The sequence below is a fragment of the Oncorhynchus keta genome, chromosome 35 (genome assembly GCF_023373465.1).
Source record: "Oncorhynchus keta strain PuntledgeMale-10-30-2019 chromosome 35, Oket_V2, whole genome shotgun sequence".
Classification (NCBI taxonomy): domain Eukaryota; kingdom Metazoa; phylum Chordata; class Actinopteri; order Salmoniformes; family Salmonidae; genus Oncorhynchus; species Oncorhynchus keta.
In genome coordinates this window covers 29,796,965-29,808,358 of record NC_068455.1, presented here as the reverse complement: position 1 = coordinate 29,808,358, position 11,394 = coordinate 29,796,965, and the positions used below count along the sequence as shown (strand labels likewise).

The 11,394-nt window shown below is 40.2% G+C and overlaps 1 protein-coding gene across 1 annotated transcript; it reads left to right on the top strand.

Annotated features, from left to right (window-relative positions):
• Window positions 1-2,457: 2,457 nt before the first annotated feature.
• Window positions 2,458-7,727, top strand: LOC118369241 (neuroglobin-2). The gene is made up of 5 exons (XM_035753698.2): window positions 2,458-2,676; window positions 2,780-3,003; window positions 4,335-4,443; window positions 6,159-6,278; window positions 7,140-7,727. Exons 2-5 carry the CDS (start codon window positions 2,906-2,908, stop codon window positions 7,290-7,292), a joined length of 480 nt encoding a protein of 159 aa, XP_035609591.1. The 5' UTR covers window positions 2,458-2,676; window positions 2,780-2,905; the 3' UTR covers window positions 7,293-7,727.
• Window positions 7,728-11,394: the final 3,667 nt, after the last annotated feature.

The following is an 11,394-nucleotide window of genomic DNA, read 5'->3' as shown; positions in this document are numbered from 1 at the left end:
CACCAGCAAAGCACCATCACATCTCCCCCTCCATTCTTCATGGTGGGAACCACACATGCGGAGATCATCCGTTCGCCTACACGGCGGTTGGAATCAAAAATCTCAAATTTGGACTCATCAGACTAAAGGACAGAATTCCACCGGTATAATGTCCATTGCTTGTGTTTCTTGGGCCCAAGCAAGTCTCTTCTTATTGGTGTTCTTTAATAGTGATTTCTTTGCAGCAATTCAACCATGAAGGCCTGATTCACTCAGTCTCCTCTGAACAGTTGATGTTGAGATGTGTCTGTTTCTTGAACTCGGTGAAGCATTTATTTGGGCTGCAATTTCTGAGGCTGGTAACTCTAATGAACTTATCCTCTGCAGCAGAGGTAACTCTGTGGAGGTCCTCATGAGAGCCAGTTTCATCCTAACGCTTGATTGTTTTTGCGACTGCATTTTCAAAGTTCTTGAAATTTTCTGGATTGACTGACCTTCATGTCTTAAACTGGTAACCAGTTTCTAATAGCAGTAAGGCACCTTGGGGGTTGTTGGTATATGGCCAATATACCACAGCTAAGGGCTGTGTCCAGGTACTCCGCAATGCGTGCCTAAGAACAGCCCTTAGCCGTGGTATATTGGCCATATACCACATCCCCTTGCGACTTATTTCTTAAATATAACACTTTTTTGCTTACTACATGATTCCATATGTGTTATTTCATAGTGTTGACGTCTTCACCATTTTTTTTACAATGTAGAAAATAGTAAAAATAAAGAAAATCCCTTGAGTGAGTAGGTGTCCAAACTTTTGACTGGTACTATATGTAATGAAAAATTTGATCAAGCATTTAAATGAAGCAGGCAATAACATGGTTGAGAAAAACATCTCTTATGTGGGGTAATGACATCCTCTAAATTAGGCCATGGTTATCTGAATGTCTGAGAATACGCCTCTCCAAGCAGTTAAACAATCATGTACCATTTTACAAAAGTGGAGCCCTCAGGTCTGTTATTACTTCAGCTACAATATTAACATTTCCACACAGTTCATTATGAAATTGCTTCAAGTGCTCCAAATCAAGCGTCTGTGGTTGGTTAGCACTCCACAGTTTCATTCAATTTAGTTTTTGAGCATAAAACAATCTGACGATAGAAAGGTTCATAGCAAGGTTAAAGAGCAACTCCAAAAGGTACATTTGGGGCCCCAAAGGGTCTGAAATGTCCCATAACTCAAGATCATGTATGTGATGACTTATCTCCCTTTGGTTCATTGACCTCTGACCTTATAGTAGGTGACAGTCCAAGTCATGGTGCTCTGTGTATGGGATTATTTATATTGAATAAAAATATAAATACAACATGCAACAATTTGACAGATATTACGGAGTTACAGTTCCCATAAGGAAATTAGTCAATTGAAATAAATAAATTAGGCCCTAATCTATGGATTCCACATGATAGGGAATACAGATATGAATCTGTTGGTCACAGATACCTTAAAAAAAGGTAGGGGTGTGGATCAGAAAACCAGTGAGTATCTGGTGTGACCACAATTTGCCTCATGCAGCGTGACACATCTTCTCATAGAGTTGATCAGGCTGTTGATTGTGGCCTGCGGAATGTTGCCCCACTCCTCTTCAATGGCTTTGCGAAGTTGCTGGATATTGATGGGAACTGGAACACGCTGTCGTACAGGTCGATCCAGAACATCCCAAACATGCTCAATGGGTGACATGTCTGGTAAGTATGCAATCCATGGAGAACCTGGACATTTTCAGCTTCCAGGAATTGTGTACAGGTCCTTGCGACATGAGGCTGTGCAATATCATGCTGAAAAATGAGGTGGGCCTCAGGATCTAGTCACGTTATTTCTGTGCATTCAAATTGCCATCAATAAAATGCAATTGTTTTCATTGTCCGTAGCTTATGCCTGCCCATACCATAACCCTACTGCCACCTAGGGGCACTCTGTTCACAACGTTGACATCAGCAAACCGCTCACCCACACAAAGCAATACACGTGATCCTGCAGTCAGCATGCCAATTGCACACTCCCTCAAAACTTGAGACATCTGTGACATTGTGTTGTGTGACAAAATTGCACATTTTAGAGTGGCCTTTTATTGTCCCCAGCACATGGTGCACCTGGGTAATGATCATGCTGTTTAATCAGCTTCTTGATATGCCACACCTGTCAGTGGGATGGATTATCTTGGCAAAGGCGAAATGCTCACTAACAGGGATGTAAACACATCTCTTGTGCGTGTGGAACATTTATTTTTATTTTTATTTCAGCTCATGAAACATGGGACCAACACTTTACATGTTGTTTGTATTTTTGTTCAGTGTATCTGGAGGGAGGTTGATGTTTTTGACAGCCCTTGGTTCACCTGTAGGAGGAGCTATAGCTCGTCACATCCTCAAAGGAAAGAAAGAGAGCGATCCCGCCTTTCCTTCTTCAGTGGAGTGAACAGACCCACAGCGCTGGAGAGAGAGTATAGTGGGAGAGAGTGAGGGAGAGGGAGGGAGAGAGAGACAGTAGTCAGTTTGACAGATAAGCACGGCGGATGACTTGTCTCTCTCTGAACGCAAGTCAGTACCAAGAGTACCAGCCAAGGCAGTTATCCAGATGCACAAACACACACACAGACTCCACAGCCTGGTACAGACAGGGAGCGTGTGAAGAGAGAAGAGGTATGCTGGGATCTAGATTTGCACATGTACAACTATCATGAATTCCTCTTTCTATTGTTTTGGTTTTAATATGTTATGTTTTAGCTCTTGCACTTACACTTAGTTTCCAGGTGGGTCATCAAAGGTTTCCCAAGCGGAGTCTACCAAAGTGTAATGGGTTGCCCAGATCAGAGACTTTTCCTCTGATCCTGCAAAGAGAGCTAGTCCTCACACTGAGCGACCCCCGGGCATGGAGAAGCTGACGGAGAAAGACAAGGAGCTGATCCGAGGCAGCTGGGAGAGTCTTGGCAAGAACAAAGTTCCACACGGAGTCGTCATGTTCTCCAGGTACAGTCATGATCTAAAGCTTTTTATTTGAGGAGTTAGGTATGGAGGAAATGAAGGAGTTAGGTATGGAGGAAATGAAGGAGTTAGGTATGGAGGAAATGAAGGAGTTAGGTATGGAGGAAATGAAGGAGTTAGGTATGGAGGAGTTAGGTATGGAGGAAATGAAGGAGTTAGGTATGGATGAAATGAAGGAGTTAGGTATGAAGGAGTTAGGTATGGAGGAAATGAAGGAGTTAGGTATGGAGGAAATGAAGGAGTTAGGTATGGAGGAAATGAAGGAGTTAGGTATGGAGGAAATGAAGGATTTAGGTATGGAGGAAATGAAGGAGTTAGGTATGGAGTAAATGAAGGAGTTAGGTATGGAGGAAATGAAGGAGTTAGGTATGGAGGAAATGAAGGAGTTAGGTATGGAGGAAATGAAGGAGTTAGGTATGGAGGAAATGAAGGAGTTAAGTATGGAGGAAATTAAGGAGTTAGGAGAAGTTGTGATATTGCTTGTCATACTGTATTATCTATTCAGATCAAATCAAAATGTATTTGTCACACTCGCCGAATACAACAAGTGTAGACCTTGCAGTGAAATGCTTACTTACAAGCCCTTAACCAACAATGCAGTTCAATAAATATAGTTAATACAATATTTACTAAATAAACTCAAGTAAAACAAATCTAATCAATCAAAAAGTAGCACAATAAATGTACATAACAATAACGAGATTATAAACAGGGGTACCGGTGTACAACACTATACTTTATAACCAGTGTTTCCCCTATATTCGACTCTGCTACCACTGCTGAAAAAAATCCAATGGGAAACACTGAGAACTATACATGCATGTGTTCCTCCATGAAGATTTCATGGTGATTAGTATATCAGCCTTTACTGTTTGTGTACCAAAACAGAGTGTTGGTTGATATCTGCAGCATTTTTTGTAAGAAACTTTACTGAAACCTAACCATTGACTACAATTTGCAGTTGTATACAATACAAATATGTCAGTATAGTGCAAAGATACTGTAAATAATGTAGTTGTCATAGTAAACAGTACTTGTGTACTTAGAGAGAAAAATACACTTCACCTACATAGATACTGCATCACACACTCCCTATACTGGGACTGGTGGCTTGACTTGTTGCTTGGCGACAGGCTGCAATAGTCTTTATTTTGAAACAGCTCCTGCTAAAACAGACTAGAGAAGAACTGTTGCTGACTGTCCTATTTACTTTAACCAGACATTAAAATCGTAGCTAATTGTGGCATTCGAGGGACTTACGACTACATGTATCTGTCTGCACCTGTAGTACTGAATTGTGTTTTATGTCTGTGCAGACTGTTTGAACTAGAGCCTGCGCTCCTCAACCTCTTTCACTACAACACAAACTGTAGCCCCACACAAGACTGCCTCTCCAGCCCTGAGTTCCTGGACCATGTCACAAAGGTAACCCTGCGTAGCCCATCACCATTAAAACTGACATCTACAGTGAGGGAAAAAAGTATTTGATCCCCTGCTGATTTTGTATGTTTACCCACTGACAAAGAAATGATCAGTCTATAATTTTAATGGTGGTTTATTTGTACAGTGAGAGACAGAATAACAACAACAAAAATCCAGAGAAATGCATGTCAAAAATGTTATATATTGATTTGCATTTTAATGTGGGAAATAAGTATTTGACCCCCTCTCAATCAGAAAGATTTTTGACTCCCAGGTGTCTTTTATACAGGTAACGAGCTGAGATTAGGAGCACACTCTTAAAGGGAGTGCTCCTAATCTCAGTTTGTTACCTGTATAAAAGACACCTGTCCACAGAATCAATCAATCAGATTCCAAACTCTCCACCATGGCCAAGACCAAAGAGCTCGCCAAGGATGTCAGGGACAAGATTGTAGACCTACACAAGGCTGGAATGGGCTACAAGACCATCGCCAAACAGCTTGGTAAGAAGGTGACAACAGTTGGTGCAATTATTCGCAAATGGAAGAAACACAAAAGAACTATCAATCTCCCTCGGCCTGGTGCTCCATGCAAGATCTCACCTTGTGGAGTTGCAATGATCATGAGAACGGTGAGGACTCAGCCCAGAACTACATGGGATGATCTTGTCAATGAACTCAAGGCAGCTGGGACCATAGTCACCAAGAAAACGATTGGTAACACATTACGCCGTGACGGACTGCTCAAGGAAGCACATATACATGCCCGTCTGAAGTTTGCCAATGAACATCTGTATGATTCAGAGGACAACTGGGTGAAAGTGTTGTGGTCAGATGAGACCAAAATGGAGCTCTTTGGCATCAACTCAACTCGCCGTGTTTGGAGGAGGAGGAATGCTGCCTATGACCCCAAGAACACCATCCCCATCGTCAAACATGGAGGTGGAAACATTATGCTTTGGGGGTGTTTTTCTCCTAAGGGGACAGGACAACTTAACCGCATCAAAGGGATGATGGACGGGGCCATGTACCGCCAAATATTGGGTAAGAACCTCCTTCCCTCAGCCAGGGCATTGAAAATGGGTCGTGGATGGGTATTCCAGCATGACAATGACCCAGCAACAAAGGAGTGGCTCAAGAAGAAGCACATTAAGGTCCTGGAGTGGCCTAGCCAGTCTCCAGACCTTAATCCCATAGAAAATCTGTGGAGGGAGTTGAAGGTTCGAGTTGCCAAACGTCAGCCTCGAAACCTTGATGACTTGGAGAAGATCTGCAAAGAGGAGTGGGACAAAATCCCTCCTGAGATGTGTGCAAAACTGGTGGCCAACTACAAGAAACGTCTGACCTCTGTGATTGCCAAGTACTAAGTAATGTTTTGCAGAGGGGTCAAATACTTATTTCCCTCATTAAAATGCAAATCAATTTATAACATTTTTTTACATGCGCTTTTCTGGATGTTTCTGTTGTTATTCTGTCTCTCACTGTTCAAATAAACCTACCATTAAAATTATAGACTGATCATTTCTTTGTCAGTGTGCAAACATACAAAATCAGCAGGGGATCAAATACTTTTTTCCCTCACTGTAAATGGTTGATTCTTGAAAACAAATCCACGGCAATAACCTCTTGCTGCGTGTTGGTGTATGTGCACATTTCTTTGTGTATGTGCGTACATGATTGTGCGTGTATGTGTGTGTGTGTGTGTGCGTGTGTGTCCAGGTAATGCTGGTGATCGATGCAGCAGTCAGTCATCTGGACGACCTTCATACCTTGGAGGATTTTCTGCTCAATCTGGGGAAGAAGCACCAGGCAGTTGGGGTTAACACCCAGTCTTTCACTGTAAGAATATTGTCACTCTGATTATTCACTGTAATACACTGCTTTCATACTGAGTGTACACTATACTACACTGTAAAAAATAAAAAAATAAAAGTTGATTTTACGTACAATTGCAAGTCAATTCCAATTTATTTTGAAATTCCAATTAAAATATTGAATTAACTCATGAAGTGGAGAATTCATGTTGAATTCAATGCAACTTTAAAAAATCTTCACGTTTTGGAATTTAACTGGAATTTGGACTGTTTGAATTGGAATTGTAAACACATTTATATATTTGGTATTGAATTGGAATTCAATATCTGTAAATTTCCCAGTTATTGGAATTATTGCACTTAGTCTAAAAATGTGCTGCAGGATTTGTTCTAAATCATATCAAGTTCTATCTCTATATTTCCAGTATAACCAGGCTGTCAGGACAGTGATATGATCAGTCTGAGAGAATTGAATTCAAATTGGAATTTGTGGAAATGTTGGGGATACTATTGAATTGGGAATTGAATTCTTAGCATAAGATTGGAATTGAGATTGGAATTGAGTTCTCTCTGAATTCAAAGACTGACCTGGAATTTGATTTGAATTAAATTGAATATACAGGGAGAGGAAATTGTATTAGAGGAAGTGGAATTAACCCCAACCCTGATTTTAAGACAACCAGCTGCAATAAGATTGTGAGTTTGATCAACAAAAATGTTGTTGAGCAAACTCACAATCCTATTGAAGGCATTTGCCGTACATTGAAATCAACATAATATTTTACAGTGTAGCTTTAAGGAACAAAACTTGCAACAATTTATAGTTGTAGGCCAATATTCATAATATATGCTTGCGTGCATCCGTGTGTGCATGTGTATGTTGCAGGTGGTGGGGGAGTCCCTTCTCTACATGTTGCAGTGTAGTCTGGGTCATGGGTACACTGGCCCACTGCGTCAGGCCTGGCTCAACATGTACACCATCGTAGTGGCGGCCATGAGCAGAGGATGGGCCAAGAACGGGGAACACAAGACTGACTGAAACATTTGCTGGGGTCTGCTACCAGTTTCTGTCTAATGACCTTCATGGTTGCTACGGAGTAAGGTTGTATAGCTCACAGCCTGAAGGTTTTGATTGCTGTATATTTCCTCAGTGAGTCTAGGGTTACAGTAGGGGAACAAATCATGTTATCACACTTGACACCACAAACGATGGTTGAATCACCTGATGTTCAGAGTTAACTGTTTTTGCTGGGGATGTTGTAGCTGTAGATAATGCTGCTATAACTTTGTGGGGATGTTATGTGTCAACCAGCTTTGCACGTGCTCTACGTCTTCAGTTTGAGTTCCTCAAATTAGAGAAAGGGTTAAATTAATGTAATGACTGAATTTGCTTTGTAAATAATTGTCTTGATATACATTGGTTTGCCAAAGTATTCACCCCCCTTGGCATTTTTCCTATTTTGTTGCCTTACAACCTGGAATTAAACAATTTTTTTTTGGGGGGATTGTATCATTTGATTTACACAACATGCCTACCACTTTGAAGATGCAAAATAGTTTTTATTGTGAAACAAACAAGAAATAAGGCAAAAAAAACCTGAAAACTTGAGTGTGCATACCCCCCAAAGTCAATACTTTGTAGAGCCACCTTTTGCAGCAATTACAGCTGCAAGTCTCTTGGGGTATGTCTCTATAAGCTTGGCACATCTAGTCACTGGGATTTTTTGCCCGTTCTTCAAGGCAAAATTGCTCCAGCTCCTTCAAGTTGGATGGGTTCTGCTGGTGTACAGCTATCTTTAAGTTATACCACAGATTCTCAATTGGATTGAGGTCTGGGCCTTGACTAGGTCATTCCAAGACATTTAACTGTTTCCCCTTAAACCACTCGAGTGTTGCTTTAGCAGTATGCTTAGGGTCATTTTCCTGCTGGAAGGTGAACCTCCGTCCCAGTCTCAAATTTCTGGAAGAGTGAAACAGGTTTCCCTCAAGAATTTCCCTGTATTTAGTGTCATCCATCATTCCTTCAATTCTGACCAGTTTTCCTGACCCTGCTGATTAAAAACATCCCCACAGCATGGTGCTGCCACCACCATGCTTCACTGTAGAAATCATGGGAAGTATTGGGTTTGCGCCTGACATAGCGTTTTCCTTGATGGCCAAAAAGCTCTATTTTAGTCTCATCTAACCAGAGTACCTTCTTCCATATGTTTGGGGAGTCTCCCACATGCCTTTTCTCAAACACCAAACGTGTTTGCTTATTTCTTTTTATTTAAGCAATGGTGTTTGTCTGGCCACTCTTTCGTAAATCCCAGCTCTGTGTAGTGTACGGCTTAAAGTGGTCCTATGGACAGATACTCCAATCTCTGCTGTGGAGCTTTGCAGCTCCTTCAGGGTTATCTTTAGCCTTTTTGTTGCCTCTCTGATTAATGCCCTGCTTGCCTGGTCCGTGAGATTTGGTGGGCAGCCCTCTCTTGGCAGGTTTGTTGTGGTGCCATATTCTTTCAATTTTTTAAGAATGGATTTAATGGTGCTTTGTGGTATATTCAAAGTTTCTGATATATTTTTATAACCCAACCCTGATCTGTACTTCTCCACAACTTTGTCCCTGACCTGTTTGGAGAGCACCTTGGTCTTCATGGTGCCGCTTGCTTGGTGGTGGCGCTTGCTTAGTGGTATTGCAGACTCTGGGGCCTTTCAGAACAGGTGTATATATACTGAGATCATGTGACACTTTGTTTGCACACAGATGGACTTTATTTAACTAATTATGTGACTTCTGAAGGTAAATGGTTGCACCAGATCTTATTTAGGGGCTTCATAGCAAAGGGGATGAATACATATGCACGCACCACTTTTCCGTTTAAAAAAATATATATATCATTTTTTGAAACAAGTTATTTTTTAAATTTCACTTCACCAATTTGGACTAGTTTGTGTATGCCCATTACATGAAATCCCCCCAAAATCTATTTAAATTACAGGTTGTGATGCAACAAAATAGGAAAAACGGCAAGGGGGATGAATACTTTTGCAAGGCACTGTTTCTACTCTAATAGCAATGATTGTGAGGTTCTTCGTGATGCATCTTAAAGAATCACACAATGGCTGTATTACTTGGCATCACTACCTCTACTGTGATCATTACTGTAGCTGGAATGGCCGGCTATGAGATGGGCCCTTTGCCAAATCAAACCAATGATAAAGAAACATTGATCACAAAAGTATATACAAGATTATTGTTTCGAGTGATTATCACAAATCTATTTATATTTCTTTGAGTTAGGCTAGGGATCTGATAATGGCACATATAAAACGCTCTCCTTTCTTTGTGTGTGTTCATGACCTGGGGTGTAACAACCCTTAGAGGTGAACATGATTCTTAAAGACATTGATATTATTAAGTAAACTGTTTTTTTTGGACAATGCTCAATAGAAAATGACAAGAACTGTTAATGTATTCAAAGGTTTTTCTATGGGACCTCTATGACTGTAATGGCACCTTTGTCTGAAAGTGGAACACTTATAGAAAAAAAGGGTTCCAAAAAAGTTCTGTGTCCCCATAGGAAAACCATTTGTAGTTCCAGGTAGAACCCTTTTGTGTTCGAGGTAGAAATCTTTCTAGTTCCATGTTCCCTCTGGGGAAAGGGTTCTACATGGAACCAAAAAGGGTTCTACATGGAACCAAAAGGAGTTCTTGAAAGGGTTCTTCTATGGGGACAGCTGAACATCCCTTGTAGGTTCTAGAGAGCACCTTTCTTTCATAGAGTGTAAGTGGCACTCTCCTCTGACAGTAGAGGTTGTAAAGATCACACTGCCATGTGCGTATTATCATATTTCAATAGACTTCAACTGACTGTTACTTACTCTAAATAGACTGTTATTCTCCTCTTGAGTTCAAGCTAAATCATGGAACCCAACAGTAGATTATTTGCTTGAGTGACTTTGGGCAATTCGTTTTCACTAATTGTAAATGTGAAGTGGTGTTGAACCACATAATGTATCAATATTGTGATGATACGTTATAAAGAAGCCACAATTACAGAAGTACTTAGGCTTTTTGGACCAATTAGACAATCATAGTCATTGACAAAGCCAGGATTTATTCTTTCTTTTTTACTTCTCTATTGTGTTCATAACACTGCAAAGTTAAGTACTTTTAGAGCTCTGAGGGTCTTTCTGTGGACAACCCTAAAACATTTAGGAATAAACAAGTTTCACTACATCCTACCTGAGCCTGCTCAGATAGTAAGAGATGATACTGTAGTTAGAGATGTGTACATCCTTTTTGCCGCTATGAACACATTTACCTATATGTTTCTATACAGTGTGTATCAGTGGCATGAAAGACAAAATTCCAAGTTAGCTATAATACGTAAAGTATTTGATAACACTACACTACTGTATATCCAAGCTGCTGATATGTGGTGAATATTGCTTTAGTCCGAGATGACTTTTATCAAATGTATTTTTGTATTTTCAAGTGTTTTATATGTGTAAATGACTATATACCATTGTGAACACAAATGTTCCTTACATGTTAAATAACCCAAAACAAAAATGTAAAATTCATGGTGTTCCCTTGAACATGTATCATGACTTAAGATATAACAATCACTCAATGTGGTTAAATTGCCCTAGAAACTTGTGCTACAAACAAGAGCGCAATTTCTCCTCAATCAGTAAACATATTTGCCATATTATCAATTTGTCAACCCTAAAAGGAATGTTACTGTTGGCATCGGATACTGAACCATTTCATTACTATTTCAATATGAGATCTCACTTTATTGTTCAATTAACCTGTGAGCTTTCTTTTCAGGCTATCGCAGTACTTTACTACTTCAGGGGGTTCCTCTCTCCCACTTTTCAACTAGCATAGTGGGTTTCCCTTACCAGATGAATCCTTCTCCTGGACCAAAAAGCATTATACATAGAGAATACACATCGAAAGTGCTTTTTATTCCAGGAATAAGCTTCATCTGAGTCTAGGAAACCAGCCCTATGAATGAAACACATTTTGTAATATCTATATAATGTACTATGCAGATTGTTGTGGGTAATGTCTTTATTTTCAATTTTCTGAGAGTAGGTCTGTTTAATGTGTATGTGTGGATTGCATTGGTACATGTAAATATCCTGAT

Bases quoted from the DNA above. Each gene is read 5' to 3' on its own strand.
- LOC118369241 (XM_035753698.2), top strand. From the start codon at position 2,906: ATGGAGAAGCTGACGGAGAAAGACAAGGAGCTGATCCGAGGCAGCTGG. The intron at 3,004-4,334 runs GTACAGTCATGA...ATGTCTGTGCAG, and splicing joins GGAGTCGTCATGTTCTCCAG to ACTGTTTGAACTAGAGCCTG. The intron at 6,279-7,139 runs GTAAGAATATTG...TGTATGTTGCAG, and splicing joins TTAACACCCAGTCTTTCACT to GTGGTGGGGGAGTCCCTTCT.